This window comes from Ranitomeya imitator, chromosome 1 (assembly GCF_032444005.1).
Source record: "Ranitomeya imitator isolate aRanImi1 chromosome 1, aRanImi1.pri, whole genome shotgun sequence".
NCBI classification, from domain to species: domain Eukaryota; kingdom Metazoa; phylum Chordata; class Amphibia; order Anura; family Dendrobatidae; genus Ranitomeya; species Ranitomeya imitator.
The window spans coordinates 1,212,894,682-1,212,914,130 of record NC_091282.1 but is presented as its reverse complement, the minus strand read 5'-3'; the positions used below and the strand labels follow the sequence as shown (position 1 = coordinate 1,212,914,130).

Here is a 19,449-nt window from a genome sequence, read left to right as displayed (position 1 = left end):
TGACCCCTTCACAAACAAAGAATTCGCACGCAGGACCTGGAACACCATTCTGACCTGCTTCACATGAGACTCCCAATCATCCGAGAAGACCAAAATCGTATCTCCGCATAGCGGCGTGCTCAGGTACAGATAAATTAAACAGTCGACCCTTAGGAAACTTACTACCAGGAATCAAATCGATAGCACAATCACAATCCCTATGCGGAGGTAGGGCATTGGACTTGGGCTCATCGAATACATCCCGGTAATCAAGCAAGAACTCTGGGACCTCAGAAGGGGTGGATGATGAGATAGTCAGAAATGGAACATCACCATGTACCCCCTGACAACCCCAGCTGGACACAGACATAGATTTCCAATCTAATACTGGGTTATGGACTTGTAGCCATGGCAACCCCAACACGACCACATCATGCAGATTATGCAACACCAGAAAGCGAATATCCTCCTGGTGCGCAGGAGCCATGCACATGGTCAGCTGGGTCCAATACTGAGGCTTATTCTTGGCCAAAGGCGTAGCATCAATTCCTCTCAATGGAATAGGACACTGCAAGGGCTCCAAGACAAACCCACAGCGCCTAGCATACTCCAAGTCCATCAAATTCAGGGCAGCGCCTGAATCCAGAAATGCCATGACAGAATAGGAAGACAAAGAGCAGATCAAAGTAACGGACAAAAGAAATTTCGACTGTACCATACCAATGGTGGCAGACCTAGCGAACCGCTTAGTGCGCTTAGGACAATCGGAGATAGCATGAGTGGAATCACTACAGTAGAAACACAGCCCATTCTGACGTCTGTGTTCTTGCCTTTCAGCTCTGGTCAAAGTCCTATCGCACTGCATAGGCTCAGGTTTATGCTCAGATAATACCGCCAAATGGTGCACAGATTTACGCTCACGCAAGCGTCGACCGATCTGAATGGCCAAAGACATAGACTCATTCAGACCAGCAGGCATAGGAAATCCCACCATGACATCCTTAAGGGCTTCAGAGAGACCCTTTCTGAAAATTGCTGCCAGCGCACATTCATTCCATTGAGTGAGCACGGACCACTTTCTAAACTTCTGACAATAAATCTCTATCTCATCCTGACCCTGACACAGGGCCAGCAAATTTTTCTCTGCCTGATCCACTGAATTAGGTTCTTCATACAGCAATCCGAGCGCCAGAAAAAAACGCATCAATATTACATAATGCAGGATCTCCTGGCGCAAGGGAAAATGCCCAGTCTTGAGGGTCGCCACGTAATAAAGAAATAATGATCTTAACTTGTTGAACTGGGTCACCAGAGGAGCGGGGTTTCAATGCCAGAAATAGTTTACAATTATTTTTAAAATTCAAAAACTTAGCTCTATCTCCAGAAAATAACTCAAGAATAGGAATTTTAGGTTCTAACATAGGATTCTGAACCACTAAATCTTGAATATTCTGTACATTTATAGCGAGATTATCCATCAAAGAGAACAGACCCTGAATGTCCATGTCCACACCTGTGTTCTGAACCACCCTGATGTAAAGGGGAAAAGAAAGACAGAACACAGTACAAAGAAAAAAAAAATGGTCTCAGAACTTTTCTTTTCCCTCTATTGAGAAGCATTAGTACTTTAGGCCTCCAGTGCTGTTATGAACAGGTAATTCAGAACCACAATGGACCTTGAAGTTCAGAGCACACAAAGTGACCTGACAATTACCCCAAAACATAGGATGAGCTCTGAGACGTGGGAACTCTGCTGACCGCAATCCCTAATCCTATCCAACCACACTAGAGGCAGCCGTGGAGCGCTCCTGACCAGACCTATGCGCCTCGAGCACAGCCTGAGAAACTAGCTAGCCCTAAGAAAGAAAAATAAGCCTAGCTTGCCTCAGAGAAATACCCCAAAGGAAAAGGCAGCCCCCCACATATAATGACTGTGAGTTGAGATGAAAATACAAACGCAGAGATGAAATAGATTTAGCAAAGTGAGGCCCAACTTACTGAACAGACCGAAGATAGGAAAGATTGCTTTGCGGTCAACACAAAACCCTACAAACAACCACGCAGAGGGGGCAAAAAGACCCTCCGCACCGACTAACAGTACAGAGGTGCTCCCTCTGCGTCCCAGAGCTTCCAGCAAGCAAGAAAAACCAATATAGCAAGCTGGACAGAAAAAATAGCAAACAAAAAATAACACAAGCAAAACTTAGCTTATGCAGGATAGACAGGCCACAGGAACGATCCAGGAGAAAGCAAGACCAATACTAGAACATTGACTGGAGGCCAGGATCAAAGCACTAGGTGGAGTTAAATAGAGCAGCACCTAACGACTTAACCTCATCACCTGAGGAAGGAAACTCAGAAGCCACAGTACCACTCTCATCCACCAAAGGAAGCTCATAGACAGAACCAGCCGAAGTACCACTCACGACCACAGGAGGGAGCTTGGCCACAGAATTCACAACAGAATTCATCATGAAGCACAATTTTTTCCTGTTTGATAGAGCTTACTACCTCCAGACCTCAGGGGTGGCCATGGGGGCGCGCTGTGCCTCTGCCGTTGCCAATCTTTTTCTAGGTTGGTGGGAGGCTACCATGGTCTACCCCTTGGAGGAGTGCAAGCGTCATGTCTGTCACTGGAGTTGATATATCGATGATATATTTTTTATTTGGACGGGTAGCAGTGACGAGTGTCATAATTTTATTAACTCTCTTAACAGGAACTCCCACAACATTGTGCTTACGTATTCTTTTTCTTCCACTACAGTGACCTTTTTGGATCTGCAGGTCATGGTCAGGGATGGCTCTCTCTCCACTAAATTATTTCGGAAGCCAACTGCAACCAACAGCCTCCTGGATTATAGGAGCTTCCACCCAATGCATACTAAGAACGGGGTCCCTGTTGGGCAGTTCTTGAGAACTAGAAGAAACTGCACCTCGGATGAGGATTTTCATCAGGAAGCCCTTAAGTTGACAAATTGGTTCAAGCAAAGACATTATCCACGGAGAAGCATTGCTACAGCCTTTCAGCGGGCTAACGCCCATACACAGGAGTCGCTATTGTTGCCCCATAATAAGGTACGGGATAATAAGTCGAGATTCATCACCAGTTATAACAATAATTGGTCACAAATTAGAACCATTCTTCAAAGGCGCTGGGGTATTCTTACCACCGATCTTTCCACTTCTAGGGTGGTGGGTGACCAACCACAGCTTACAGCCAGAAGAGCGCCTAATTTTAGGGATCTTTTGACTAGTAGCCACTACAAACGACAAACCACCAGGCTTCATCGGGGCATTGACCTTTACGGGTCTTTTGCATGTGGCAATTGCAACATCTGTCCACATATGTGCCCAACTAGGGATTACTTTGTGAACCCTACCAATCAGAGTAGACATAGGCTACCATCATACATCAATTGTAGAATGACTTTTGTGGTTTATGCCCTTATCTGCCCATGCCAACGTGTTTATGTTGGCCAGTCGTCTCAGGAGTTACGATGCAGAATATAGGAACATTTTTCTACCATCAATTTGGCACGTAATGACTCCTTGAAGGGCAGGGTGCTCACTCCGGTGGTATCCCACTTTCTGGCCCAACATGATGGCCAGGTTTCAAGTACCAAAGTCATCGGTCTGGACAGAGTACGGACGTCCAATAGGGGCGGGGCTTACAGAGAATTACTTTTGCGCATGGAGGCGAGATGGATTTTTAACCTTGGTTCTATTACTCCTGCAGGTTTAAATGAGGAACTGTTATTCACCGGATTCCTCGGATGATTACCCCTCCATGTGATTGGTGCACTACGGATGGGTTTTGAAGAGATATATCCCTTTATACCTCGTTTGATCATGAGAAGCTGCCATCTTTCTCCATTTGCTGGGAACCCTGTGTGTACATCACCGTCTCTCTGGAACTGGTGGCTTGTCTCCCACGTGCAATTGCTTTAGATTGCTTTATGAAACGCGGCTCCACGTATGGCCCCTTTTGGTTCATATTTGGTGTGAGATGGGAGCTATTCATGCCCTTATCCTGTTCTAGTCCGGGGTCGTTATTGCTGTTTTTATTGTTATTCCTAATAGCCTATGGAGGGATATCCCTCTACACGTTTACTTGCCTTTTGGTTCAGCTTCCTTCTTCGGGGTCCTTATATTTATATTTTTATTCTATACGCACATTGTGTTGGCTCAAGGGGTGCGGCAATAAAATAAAATACATTTTTGGCTCATGGGGGGGTGCTGCTTGTCAGCACAGCGCAAATCTGGCCTTAAGGTTCTCTTTCCCCCATTGTGTTCCATGTGTTGTTATATGATAGGGGACATTGTTCTCCGTATTCCTTGACTTGCTTATGATTATGCTAATTATTAACTATTTATGTATTATTCTTTATATTTACTATGCTTATATTGTAATAAAGTCATATTTTTAATACCATGGAAAATGCCTCACTACCTCTATTTATCCTCTTTTGGTCTCTCTTTGGACACATATGGGCCTATTTGAAGTGTGTGTGTAAGTGCCCCCGGGGGATGCGTGGTACTGAATGGCTGGTTGGATGTTTGTGTGGTTTTTTACATCTAGGTACCCCTGGTTTTACCATTGGTCTGCTGTTCCTATGCAGTCCTTATAAGTCCAATTTGTTCCCATCGAGTATATGGCGTCATGTTGTCTTTATACTAATATCTCTTCCTTTTTATTATCTAGGGGCGTTCCAGATATTAAGTGGCATTATTCTTGCCCTTTTGTCGGCAGCTTGTTTCTTGTTTTGCACATATTTGCATTAAAAAGTATCACATGCTTCTCATTTACACATATCCATTTGTGGCTGCCTTACTTAGGTGCGCGTGCGTGCTTTACTTTTCGGCGCCTTACCCGGCTTATGCGCCCTTGATTGAGTTCTCTGCCCAGACTTGGGCTTCCGGGTATGGTGGCCTATTATATCCACCTAGGTGTTTTCTATGCCGGGTTCTGCGCATGCGCGCGTTTCACTCTTTGGGGCTTTATGTGCTGTTGCCATTCGCCTCTCTTCTGCGCATGCACGTGCTGTACAGCTGCGGCCCTATAGACCCATTACCCATGCGCGCCTCCTCTCTATGTCCTTCCGGTCCGCCGCTGTTTGTCCACACCGGTACCTTATCAGCTATTACACTGATAGTATTTAAGGCTGCTGGACAGTTCATTGTACGCCTTCCCTGACGAGCCTGGTCCGCCAGGCGATACGCATGGGGCATCGCTTCACCAGGTTGTATCTTTATGGGAGGTCTTCTCCCGTTTACACTTTGAGACCCAGTGGTATTATTGCATATAGGTGACCTGTTTGCCTGCCGTTTGGTTCACTTTGCTTTATCTATAATTCTTTTGGACAATCACTTGTGCCTATTACCCCCTTTTTTGCTCTGCACTGGTTATGTGTCCTTATGGGCTATCATGGCACTGTCCAAATATAAATCTTTTTGCGCAATACCCCATGAGCCAGTAGGTTACCTTTGGGTCACCGTATTACCCTGAACTATGGTCTTTATTTCCTGTGTGCTTTTGATGGTGCTTGTATGTTTTTAATTATGTTTTTATTGTTTGTGGTGTCTTTTGATCTGTCAATAAAATCAGTCTGTGTCATCTTATATATATATTGTTGTTTATCTTTTGATGGTGTGCGACCATTTGCAGTAATGCTTTTTTCTTTTGCTTTTTCGTGAGAGGAAAGTTCAGCGTGGACGAGCTGCTCAAAGAGTTTGGAAGCAAATGGGAGCAGCGATATTGGGCGATATCTGGACATAGCGCTCGGGTCAAGGGATGGCTTTTTGAGGATGGGTGTGATTGTGGCATGTTTGAAGGCAGAAGGGAAGGTACCAGAAGTTAGTGAAAGGTTGAAGAGATGGGTTAGGGATGGGATTAGTGTGGTGGTGAGGTTGGGGAGGAGATGGGATGGGGTCAAGTGCACAAGCGGTGAGGTGTGATTTGGAGAGATGAGCAAGCTCCCTTTCAGAGATTTTGGAGAGGGAAGTTATGGGGTTTGGGCATTGGTCTGGCATACAAAGGGGTTGTGGTGGTTGGCCAACAAATACTTGCCTTGTTTGGTCCATTTATTTTTGAAGTGCGTGGCAAAGTCCTCAGCAGAGATGAGGGAGGTTGGAGGGGGCAGTGGGGGGCGGAGGAGGGAGTTAAGGTTTTGAATAACTGTTTGGGGTTGTAGGATAGGGAAGATACGAGGGTTGTGAAGTCGCCTGTTTAGCAGAGGTGAGAGCTGATTTGATTGCCAGTGTTGCCTGTTTGAGTGCAGTGAAATCATCTTGTGAATGTGTTTTCTTCCAACGCCGTTCTGCAATTCTGGACACTTGCCGAAGCTTTTTAGTGATGTTATTGTGCCAGGGTTGTCTATTGATTTGTCGCACTCTGCTGTACATGACAGGGGCGACCGTGTCAATAGCTGATGCGAGAGTGGCATTGTAGAAAGCAGTGGCAGTGTCTGTGTCGTGGAGTGAGGATATGGATGCCAGTGATAGGATGGACTCAGAGAGAGTGTGGGTGTCTAGGTGTGCGAGGTTCCTGCGTGGGTGCGCATGGTGCTGGACATGGGTGACCGGTGAGGAGGACAGGGATGAGAAGGTGAGCAGATGGTGGTCGGATAGAGTTCTAGAGTGCATTCTATTAGTTTTGATTCTTGGTGTCATGCAAATTACTTTAGGCTTCAAATCTTTGTGCCAAAGAATACATTTTAATATTTATGAGCACTAAGCACCTTATTAACAGGTGGAGATATACTGCAGCCTATCATTTTCCCTAATACCAGCAAATATTATAACTAACAGATCCTGCACTTTGAGTAAATAGGATGAAGCTCACTTACACATAGAGCCTTATGAGCACTAACTGTAGCCTCTCCGAGGTCTATTTAAGAGAAGCATTGTTGGAGGATATCTTCTCTGTTATTGAGCATATACATGGAGTAATCATACCTGTGCTGTCAGGTCCATTTATGTGTATCTACCCACTGAATGCAATTTATGCTTTTTAAAATTGTTTAATAAAAATTGTTATTTTTGTAAACTATTTGGCAGATGCTTCCGTCTGTTTATAGGTTTAGACTTCAGGTAAGAGCAGACAATCTGGCTTCATCCCCCATGTTGCCCCACTAGCTCACCACCAGAACTATCAGTACTGGATCATCTACATTTGAAATGAAGAACGATTGTTTGACAAAATTAATATTATAATTTATTGCAACAAGAAGTATTGTCTGCCTGAGCAACTCCTGGAAGGAGTCTTGTCCTAGATGGATACGACATATTGAGACCGAGAAGACATTGGGTCCATTTGTCTTGGGTAAACTATGCTCAGTCTGCTATGGGCTGTATGAAAGGCTTAGAGAGCGCTGGAGGACTTGGAACCAACAACTTTGGATTTTGTGTTCTACTGGGCAGTTGTAGACATATCTAATGGCCTTAACAAGCATTTTGGCCTTCATTGTGTGACAATGACCCTGCCAAGTGATGACCCCACAAATGATGACCCTACAAGTGATGACCACCATCGAGTGATGACCCCACCCAGACTTCAGTGTTTAATGTCCCACTAAACCACCAAGAGTTGATCCCACTGAGCCATCTGTCCTATGTTGTACGAGAGGTGATCCCACTAATGGTATGTGCGCACACCATTTTTCTGACTTGTCTTTTTGCACAGATCTGGATGTTTCCAAATTCGGTTTGAAAACATATTTTGTTGATGGCTTATGAATATTTCTTTTCTTTTGTAGTATCTTTTGAGGTGGTTTTACAACTGCATTAAGCAATGAGTAAAACATGAGCTTTTTTGAAAATGCTCACAAACCATTTCGAAAGTCTCTTATTCTTCTTCTAGGTGTCTTTTTAGCCTTTCCATTGAATTGAATTGTAGATATGGAGCATCTTCCAAGTGAAAAACATCTGGAGAATGGTCCACTCACTTCTTTTAACCAAGTGGTGTTTAGAAAACCTGAAGATGTTCAAAGGCCAGATTTTATGAACAGAAAGACATTTTACATAGAAGTGAAGATGTTCTTTTTTTAGCATTTTCAGACTGTTTTCAGAGCAGACCGCTCTAAATTATCCTTAGAAAACATGGTATGCACATACCCAAAGCCTCGTTTTGTGTGGATAAGGCATGACTAGGACGTTCATCAGTTATTGTAATGATGGGTCCTGAGAAAATTCTGCTCCAGGATATACTTAGCGAGATGCACAGAATTATTGATCAGGTCCAGAACATGCAATGCCAGGTCAAGAACATCTAAGACCAAGTCCAGAAAGTTCATGGCCAGGTCCAGAACGTATAAGATCAGTCAGGTCCATAGTATCTTTGGTTACCTACAGAATATCTTTGATCAGGTTCATAGTATCTTGGTTAAGGTGCACAGATCATAATTGGTCAGGTCCATTGTGTCCTTGGCCAGGTCTGTATTATGCTTGGTCAGGCCCATAGTTTCTTTGATCAGGTCCATAGTATTGTTAATCTGGTCCATAGTGTCCTTGGTCATGTCTACGGTATCCTTTGTCGGGTCCATTGTACCCTTGATCAGGTACATAGTATGCTTGGTCAGGGTCCACAGAAGGTTTATCTTCTGGGTGCACTAAGCATTGATGGATGGACATCACATATATCCAACCACTGCTCATTAATAGGGATTCGTGGAAGAAGGGCATTATGGTGTACACTCTCCTGCTGACCTCCAGCCAACCTCCAGACATGTTCACCCTTGATGAAGAATACATTCCGATGAGTGAATGAGTAGTAGACAGCGTCCAGGTCACTCTGGGGATGATCTCCACACATGCAGGGAACACATCAATGATGGCCTTAGGGTAGCCGGGGAGCACCTTATAGCTGTTCACACTGAAAGCCGTGACCTTGGGAAAGAGGGAACACTATGATGCAGGAGTTCAGCGAGGAGGACGATTGCGCGGTGGCATCTAGAGTTACATCATTGGTATCATTAGTTTGCCGATGTTTGCTAGAAAATGTGCATTATAATTGCCCCTATAACTTTCTAGGATTTAAGTTGGCTAAATCATTCACTTACATTCCTTCCTCGGAAGAAATAAATGTTCCTCTCCTCATGGTCATAGAAGGCCGTGTCGATGGGTCCACTGACACCAGGGAAGCCTTCAGAAATGAGGCGTGGATAGACATGGCCATCAGGGTCCAGCACGTACGCCCTATCATTCTCATTGTCATAACGCCAGTACTGGATGCCTGGAGAGGGAGACAGGGAAGTTCTCAAAGCTGAGCTACATCCTGGAGATCTTTTATTATAAAAATGAAAAACATAACACTAATAATAACAACAGAAACTAAACAGAAATATCAGCCAGAAAATAATCAGTATACTGAACACTGGTCCAGCCGCTCATCCTCTCCTCTCACACATATTATAGATACAGAATAATAACTAACATTAAGAACTTACTCCTTCTGGGCCGGTCACCAAACAAAATAATAAAAAAACATAAAATAATCAAGAAAGAAGAAATACTGCATAGATTAGACACCAATGTAATGTGATGACCTGTGAGATAGGAGTCGGCTTTATGGGATTATGGTGTAAGTAAATGCGGATAGAAATATGTTGATCTGAACTGGAGTCTAAGAAAATAGAAAAAAGGACTTAAAATTTCAGATAAATGAAAACCTACTAGAAGGTATACTGCTGTATATAGATGGACATATCAAAAAAAGAGGAACGCAGATACTGTGGGGGACAGGTGAACGCTGAGAACAAAGGGCGCTTCCCCTAGTTAAAATATATATATATATATATATATATAGACAGGTGCAATGGAGCAATCTGGTGCTAGACGTGCAGACTGAAATGTAAATGTTCAGTACCTGCGTCCGGGCACAAGTGTAGCTCAATCCAAAAAATGTATCAACAACCTTACTGGAAATGAAAAGAAGACTTTCCTATACTTCACGTCCTGGGCAGAAGGCTGGTGTATGGTCCTGAGCGCACTGTCCTGGCCGGTGCATGCGTCCTGAGCGCACTGTCCTGGCCGGTGTATGCGTCCTGAGCGCACTGTCCTGGCCGGTGTATGCGTCCTGAGCGAACTGTCCTGGCCGGTGTATGCGTCCTGAGCGCACTGTCCTGGCTGGTGCATGCGTCCTGAGCGCACTGTCCTGGCCAGTGTATGCGTCCTGAGCGCACCGTCCTGGCTGGTGTATGCGTCCTGAGCGCACCGTCCTGGCCGGTGCATGCGTCCTGAGCGCACTGTCCTGGCCGGTGTATGCGTCCTGAGCGCACTGTCCTGGCCGGTGTATGCGTCCTGAGCGCACTGTCCTGGCCGGTGTATGCGTCCTGAGCGGTAGGAAGTGAGGAGATCAGTGCGCGATGCTTAGCTTCACTGCGGCTGGCAGGACCTGCGTAGCGTTCGGGTCACGTGGCTCATGGGTCACGTGGTGCCAATGAAGGTAGTATGGAACACTGGAGGAGCCAAAATACAACCAACGCGTTTCGGAATAACATAATCATCAGGGTTGGCTCCCCCCTGTGTTGAAGGGCTTTATATACCCACTAGATGGTGGCCCGATTCTAACACATCGGGTATTCTAGAATATGCATGTCCACGTAGTATATTGCCCAGCCACATAGTATAATGCTCTATGCAGTTATGGCCCCATAGATGCCCCATATAATGCCCCATGCAGTTATGGCCCCATAGATGCCCCATATAATGCTCCATGCAGTTATGGCCCCATAGATGCCCCATATAATGCTCCATGCAGTTATGGCCCCATAGATGCCCCATATAATGCTCCATGCAGTTATGGCCCCATAGATGCCCCATATAATGCTCCATGCAGTTATGGCCCCATAGATGCCCCATATAATGCTCCATGCAGTTATGGCCCCATAGATGCTCCATATAATGCTCCATGCAGTTATGGCCCCAAAGATGCTCCATATAATGCTCCATGCAGTTATGGCCCCATAGATGCTCCATATTATGCTCCATGCAGTTATGGCCCCATAGATGCTCCATATAATGCTCCATGCAGTTATGGCCCCAAAGATGCTCCATATAATGCTCCATGCAGTTATGGCCCCATAGATGCTCCATATTATGCTCCATGCAGTTATGGCCCCATAGATGCCCCATATAATGCTCCATGCAGTTATGGCCCCATAGATGCTCCATATAATGCTCCATGCAGTTATGGCCCCAAAGATGCTCCATATAATGCTCCATGCAGTTATGGCCCCATAGATGCTCCATATTATGCTCCATGCAGTTATGGCCCCATAGATGCCCCATATAATGCTCCATGCAGTTATGGCCCCATAGATGCCCCATATAATGCTCCATGCAGTTATGGCCCCATAGATGCTCCATATAATGCTCCATGCAGTTATGGCCCCAAAGATGCTCCATATAATGCTCCATGCAGTTATGGCCCCATAGATGCTCCATATTATGCTCCATGCAGTTATGGCCCCATAGATGCTCCATATAATGCTCCATGCAGTTATGGCCCCATAGATGCTCCATATTATGCTCCATGCAGTTATGGCCCCATAGATGCCCCATATAATGCTCCATGCAGTTATGGCCCCATAGATGCCCCATATAATGCTCCATGCAGTTATGGCCCCATAGATGCTCCATATAATGCTCCATGCAGTTATGGCCCCAAAGATGCTCCATATTATGCTCCATGCAGTTATGGCCCCATAGATGCCCCATATAATGCTCCATGCAGTTATGGCCCCATAGATGCTCCATATAATGCTCCATGCAGTTATGGCCCCATAGATGCTCCATATAATGCTCCATGCAGTTATGGCCCCATAGATGCCCCATATAATGCTCCATGCAGTTATGGCCCCAAAGATGCTCCATATAATGCTCCATGCAGTTATGGCCCCATAGATGCTCCATATACCCATGGCTACACATGTGGATATCAGTCAAACGCCAACAGTTCGACTTCATTATTTAATCCTTTAGGCTAAAGAGTGTCCAGTTCAAAAACATAGCGGGTTTCCTCCCGGGACATCTGTTTAATGTAATCACCATTGCGCCAATCTCTTTGAACCCCCCTAATTCCAGTTCCCTTTACCTCCAGTAGGTTCACTGCACGCGGGTCTGGCCCTATGGCTGCGTTTTATTGATGATATCCTTTTTATATGGGAAGGTGATGAAAATTCACTTAACTAGTTTTTAATAGACATTGATAAAAATGACTTTTATCTTCCATTTTCAGCCACTACCAGTAAAGAGCACGTCCATTTTTTAGATCTGAACATTTCTATCGATAATGGTAAAATCCAGACATGTACACATACTAAAGCTACAGATTAAGTAGCTGTATCTCTATGGGCAGATGCCATCTCAATGTCCCACGCAGCCAATTCCTGCGACTAAAGCGGAACGGCTCTAACAATCTAGATGATGATGGAGAAGCCGGTACAATTATTAACACATTCTTAAATAAAGGCTATGACTGTAAGCACCTAATAGAAACAAGGGATAACGTGAGAGATAGCCCTCGGGAACAACTCCTCAGTGACCAGAAGAAGGATGACAAGGATCCGGCTAGGAATAACGATGAGGTGTCTACTCCGATCATCACTCAGGAGAATTCAAATACCCCATTACTCAGAAATATTGTCAGTAAACTCTGACAAACCAGCTAACCGTCCAAGCTTTGTCTGTAGGAAGCGCGTAATCTGGGCACCATTATCGCCCCACTGTACAGAAACCGGGTCCATCGGACAACTACGTGGGACACTTTAAACAATTAATAAAAGGTTTCTTCCCTTGTCACAAATGTAAAATGTGTAAACTGCTACATCTGACAAATCAAAAATCCGTGATATCCCAAAATGGCACCCAACTACAAATCGCAGATTTTATGGCCTGCACCACACAGGGCGTCATTTATGTGATTGAAGGCCCCTGTAGGAAGATGTATGTAGGCGACCAAACGCCCCCTATGTAGGAGAATTAACAAACACCTACGCAACAGAAGAAAAAATATCACACACACCCCTTATCCAAGCATTATTCAACTCACCATGGGGGGTCCCTACAGGGGGTAAAGGGAACTGGAATTAGGGGGGTTCAAAGAGATTGGCACAATGGCGATTACATTACACAGATGTCCCGGGAGGAAACCCGCTATGTTTTTGAACTGGACACTCTTTAGCCTAAAGGATTAAATAATGAAGTCGAACTGTTTGCATTTGACTGATATCCACATGTGTAGCCATGGGTATATGGAGCATCTATGGGGCCATAACTGCATGGGGCATTATATGGGGCATCTATGGGGCCATAACTGCATGGGGCATTATATGGGGCATCTATGGGGCCATAACTGCATAGAGCATTATATGGGGCATCTATGGGGCCATAACTGCATGGGGCATTATATGGGGCATCTATGGGGCCATAACTGCATAGAGCATTATACTACGTGGCTGGGCAAAATACTACGTGGACATGCATATTCTAGAGTACCTGATGCGTTAGAATCGGGCCACCATCTAGTGGGTATATAAAGCCCTTCAACACAGGGGGGAGCCAACCCTGATGATTATGTTATTCCGAAACGCGTTGGTTGTATTTTGGCTCCTCCAGTGTTCCATACTACCTACATTGGCACCACGTGACCCGAACGCTACGCAGGTCCTGCCAGCCGCAGTGAAGCTAAGCATCGCGCACTGATCTCCTCACTTCCTACTGCTCAGGACGCATACACCGGCCAGGACAGTGCGCTCAGGACGCATACACCGGCCAGGACAGTGCGCTCAGGACGCATACACCGGCCAGGACAGTGCGCTCTGGACGCATACACCGGCCAGGACAGTGCGCTCTGGACGCATACACCGGCCAGGACAGTGCACTCAGGACGCATACACCGGCCAGGACAGTGCGCTCAGGACGCATACACCGGCCAGGACAGTGCGCTCAGGACGCATACACCGGCCAGGACAGTGCGCTCAGGACGCATACACCGGCCAGGACGGTGCGCTCAGGACGCATACACCGGCCAGGACAGTGCGCTCAGGACGCATACACCGGCCAGGACAGTGCGCTCAGGACGCATACACCGGCCAGGACAGTGCACTCTGGACGCATACACCGGCCAGGACAGTGCGCTCTGGACGCATACACCGGCCAGGACAGTGCGCTCAGGACGCATACACCGGCCAGGACAGTGCGCTCAGGACGCATACACCGGCCAGGACAGTGCGCTCAGGACGCATACACCGGCCAGGACGGTGCGCTCAGGACGCATACACCGGCCAGGACAGTGCGCTCAGGACGCATACACCGGCCAGGACAGTGCGCTCAGGACGCATACACCGGCCAGGACAGTGCGCTCAGGACGCATACACCGGCCAGGACAGTGCGCTCTGGACGCATACACCGGCCAGGACAGTGCGCTCTGGACGCATACAGCGGCCAGGACAGTGCGCTCAGGACGCATACACCGGCCAGGACAGTGCGCTCAGGACGCATACACCGGCCAGGACGGTGCGCTCAGGACGCATACACCGGCCAGGACGGTGCGCTCAGGACGCATACACCGGCCAGGACGGTGCGCTCAGGACGCATACACCGGCCAGGACAGTGCGCTCAGGACGCATACACCGGCCAGGACAGTGCGCTCAGGACGCATACACCGGCCAGGACAGTGCACTCAGGACGCATACACCGGCCAGGACAGTGCACTCAGGACCATACACCGGCCAGGACAGTGCGCTCAGGACGCATACACCGTCCAGGATGGTGCGCTCAGGACGCATACACCGTCCAGGATGGTGCGCTCAGGACGCATACACTGGCCAGGATGGTGCGCTCAGGACGCATACACTGGCCAGGACGGTGCGCTCAGGACGCATACACCGGCCAGGACAGTGCGCTCAGGACGCATACACCGGCCAGGACGGTGCGCTCAGGACCATACACCGGCCAGGACGGTGCGCTCAGGACGCATACACCGTCCAGGATGGTGCGCTCAGGACGCATGCACCAGCCAGGACAGTGCGCTCAGGATGCATACACCTGCCAGGACAGTGCGCTCAGGACCATACACCGTCCAGGATGGTGCGCTCAGGACGCATGCACCAGCCAGGACAGTGCGCTCAGGATGCATACACCGGCCAGGACAGTGCGCTCAGGACGCATACACCGGCCAGGACAGTGCGCTCAGGACCATACACCGGCCAGGACGGTGCGCTCAGGACGCATACACCGTCCAGGATGGTGCGCTCAGGACGCATGCACCAGCCAGGACAGTGCGCTCAGGATGCATACACCGGCCAGGACAGTGCGCTCAGGATGCATACACCGGCCAGGACAGTGCGCTCAGGACGCATACACCGGCCAGGACGGTGCGCTCAGGACCATACACCGGCCAGGACAGTGCGCTCAGGACGCATACACCGGCCAGGACGGTGCACTCAGGACCATACACCGGCCAGGACGGTGCGCTCAGGACCATACACCGGCCAGGACAGTGCGCTCAGGACGCATACACCGTCCAGGATGGTGCGCTCAGGACGCATACACTGGCCAGGACGGTGCACTCAGGAGTGGACGCATACACCGGCCAGGACAGTGTGCTCAGGACCATGCACCAGCCAGGACAGTGCGCTCAGGACCATACACCGGCCAGGACAGTGCGCTCAGGACGCATACACCGTCCAGGATGGTGCGCTCAGGACCATACACCGGCCAGGACAGTGCGCTCAGGACGCATACACCAGCCAGGACAGTGCGCTCAGGACGCATACACCGGCCAGGACAGTGCACTCAGGACGCATACATCGGCCAGGACGGTGCGCTCAGGACCATACACCGGCCAGGACAGTGCGCTCAGGACGCATACACCGTCCAGGATGGTGCGCTCAGGACGCATACACTGGCCAGGACGGTGCACTCAGGACGCATACACCGGCCAGGACAGTGTGCTCAGGACCATGCACCAGCCAGGACAGTGCGCTCAGGACCATACACCGGCCAGGACAGTGCGCTCAGGACACATACACCGTCCAGGATGGTGCGCTCAGGACCATACACCGGCCAGGACAGTGCGCTCAGGACGCATACACCAGCCAGGACAGTGCGCTCAGGACGCATACACCGGCCAGGACAGTGCGCTCAGGACGCATACACCAGCCAGGACAGTGCGCTCAGGACGCATACACCGGCCAGGACGGTGCGCTCAGGACGCATACACCAGCCAGGACAGTGCGCTCAGGACGCATACACCGGCCAGGACAGTGCGCTCAGGACGCATACACCAGCCAGGACAGTGCGCTCAGGACGCATACACCGGCCAGGACAGTGCGCTCAGGACGCATACACCGGCCAGGACAGTGCGCTCAGGACGCATACACCGGCCAGGACAGTGCACTCAGGACGCATACACCGGCCAGGACAGTGCGCTCAGGACGCATGCACCGGCCAGGACAGTGCGCTCAGGACCATACACCAGCCTTCTGCCCAGAACGTGAAGTATAGGAAAGTCTTCTTTTCATTTCCAGTAAGGTTGTTGATACATTTTTTGGATGGAGCTACACTTGTGCCCGGACGCAGGTACTGAACGTTTACATTTCAGTCTGCACGTCTAGCACCAGATTGCTCCATTGCACCTGTCTATATATATATATATATATATATATATATATATATATATATATTTTGACTACGGGAAGCGCCCTTTGTTCTCAGCGTTCACCTGTCCCCCACAGTATCTGCGTTCCTCTTTTTTTGATATGTCCATCTATATACAGCAGTATACCTTCTAGTAGGTTTTCATTTATCTGAAATTTTAAGTCCTTTTTTCTATTTTCTTAGACTCCAGTTCAGATCAACATATTTCTATCCGCATTTACTTACACCATAATCCCATAAAGCCGACTCCTATCTCACAGCTCATCACATTACATTGGTGTCTAATCTATGCATTTTATATAGTGCAGTATTTTTTCCTTCTTGTAGTATCAGTATTTCCCTATGTGGTTTAGGGCTATACTTGCAGCTGATTTTGTGCATCTACAATAGCGCCACTACATACTAAATATATTGTTGTCTACCAAATAAAATAAACAATAGCAATCAAACACTATATACATAAACTTTAAAAAATATAAATAAATTTTAATTTTAACTTTTTTTTTTTTAAATTTTAAATAAAATAACTACAAACTATACAAATATATACAATACTAAGCTAACCACCACCCCACACTAAAGCCCACCATTCCCAACCCCCGCACTGACCTGAGAGCTGGTCCTGCGTCTCATGCCTCAGTCCATGTCCAACATCCATAGGGCAGATCAGCCAGTGCCAGTTTTTTCCCCCAAACACTGCTGAAGAACAGCTTCCTCATTTAAATAATATCTATCTATCCTGGACCTACAGTTACCTCTATGATAGGGGAACCCCTCGAGTGCCGAATGTGGACATCCACCAGGCGAGTCTCACTGGTGTCATGTTGATGCAATGCAGGTAGGTGCAGGCTTCAATAGATGACAGTAGAGAGGAAGCAGGTCTGCACCTAAACATAGCTGACCTGCAGTGCAACTGTGAGGCTACCACAGGTCTCAGCAGAAGAGTCAAAACAAGTCGGGTCAAATCCTAGACTGTAGCACAGTACCAAAGGAAAAAGCAAACTTGAGGTCGAAGACAAGCCAGGGGGTCAGTAACAGTCAGGAGCGGATAAGACAAAGGACAGAAACAGGTCAGGATACACACCAAGTCAAACCGGGAAGTCTGCACACTAAAGGGAAACACTGAGTCAAGACAGAAACAGGGGAAAACAGAGACACGGGTTCAGACAAAAAAAGGAACAAGACTAAACAGAGCAATCAGAGTCAGCTTACAGCAGCACTAAGCAGAAACTATAACTAACATGATCTGCAGGACACAGCTGGGCTAAAGAGCAAACCTGAGACCAGACTGAGGCTGAGAAAAGTTAACCCCTGACATGATTAGAGCAGAAAAAGGAAGACTGGACTCAAAAGCCGGTCTAGATCATGACAACTAGCTATACTATTAAGGACGACGCTATCATAAGTCAGCTTGTCTCTGGAACCTCCTCTATCTCGGGGGCCTCGTGACAGTAATGAAGTTCCCTCCAAAGACAACCTGCCGACTTGTAAAAAGGTAGGGCTTGATCCTCATAAAGAGACACTTCCGGTCCCACTTAGATTGGGGACCATAGATGTTAATGAGCCGGAGCTCTTGTCCCTTCATGAGGACATTTAAGATCAGGCACCTCCCCATTTCTAACTCAATAACCCATCGGCATTCCACCGGTGCTGTAAAAAAGACCGCCACTCCGCTATACGGCTCAGCCGCAAGAGACCAATAGGAGGGCCTGAGTCTCCACTCCCTCTTAGCTTTAAACATGTCTGCCATGTTTGGCAGCCTGGTCTCTTGCAAAAAGAAAATGTCAGAAAAGGCCGCAAATATAGCTGTATTTGACTTTATGCTGGCAACATTAATGGATGCCAGCGTCAACGGAGTGAGTGCCACCATCATTGATGATTGAGTTAGATGGCTTTCTTCTTCCCACTCCCCTTACCTTCTGTCTCAGAGGAGGAATCTTTCCCCCTCTTTAAAGACAATGAGGTGTCCATTCTTACCTGTTTTTTTATCGTCCTCATCTCCGAGATCCGGGCCGGTCACTCCCTCCAAGGACCTTACATTCCCAGAAGAAGGAGACTCGGCACCCCCTGTAAGCCCTGCCGAAGCCGGAACCTCACCCTCAGCTTCCTTCTCAGAGGAAGCGATGTTTTCAGGGGCTTGGAACCGGTTAGAAAGACCAACCAGAGCGGATTCAGTTTTTCCTTCCTTAGGTAAGTTGGTCAGAGCGGGAGAATATGTTTTATCTCCCTTCTTTCTCTTCCTTTTGGTGCCAAGCTTACGCTTGTCATCTACACACTGCATATTATCATCATCCATAGTTTCATAATGAGAGGATTCAGAGACAGTGGCGCTCTCCTCCCTGTGGATCCTCCTAACTTCCTCATCCAACTCAACATCCCTCAAAACCTCAGCAGCAAGATGTTTTATCTCCCTTCTTTCTCTTCTTTTTGGTGCCAAGCTTACGCTTGACATCTACCCACTGCCTATTATCCTCATCCATACTTTCCTAATGGGGGTATTCGGAGACAGTGGCACTTTCCTCCCTGTGGATCCTCCTGATTCTTCATCCAACTTATCATCCCTCGAAACCTCAGCAGCAAGACTGGCATCCAGGACAGGGGCCACCCCAGTAGCCCGGGGCTCGCCCAGCTCTCTCTACTGTCTGCACTTGTCTAGACGCCTCAGTTGGGCAGGCATCTTTTTATTGCTTTTTCTCCTTGGCCCCTCAGCTATCTCACCCCTACTAGTCCCTTCCCCAGCAGAATCAGCTTCATGGCTTTCTCTCACCGGGGTCACGACTGCATTAGCGAAGGACCGAGGACAACGGCTGA

At 47.9% G+C, this 19,449-nt stretch overlaps 1 protein-coding gene across 1 annotated transcript in view; it reads right to left on the bottom strand.

The window, feature by feature from the left end:
• Positions 1-7,172: 7,172 nt before the first annotated feature.
• The window catches only part of LOC138658379 (matrix metalloproteinase-21-like), a 98,467-nt gene continuing 86,190 nt past the window's right edge, over positions 7,173-19,449 (bottom strand). Inside the window, exons 7-8 of the mRNA XM_069745823.1 lie at positions 9,036-9,208; positions 7,173-8,862 (exon numbers count right to left, since the gene is read on the bottom strand). Of these exons, the coding sequence (XP_069601924.1) occupies positions 8,464-8,862; positions 9,036-9,208 (572 nt within the window). The 3' untranslated portion in view covers positions 7,173-8,463. The remainder of the gene's footprint in view (positions 8,863-9,035; positions 9,209-19,449) is intronic.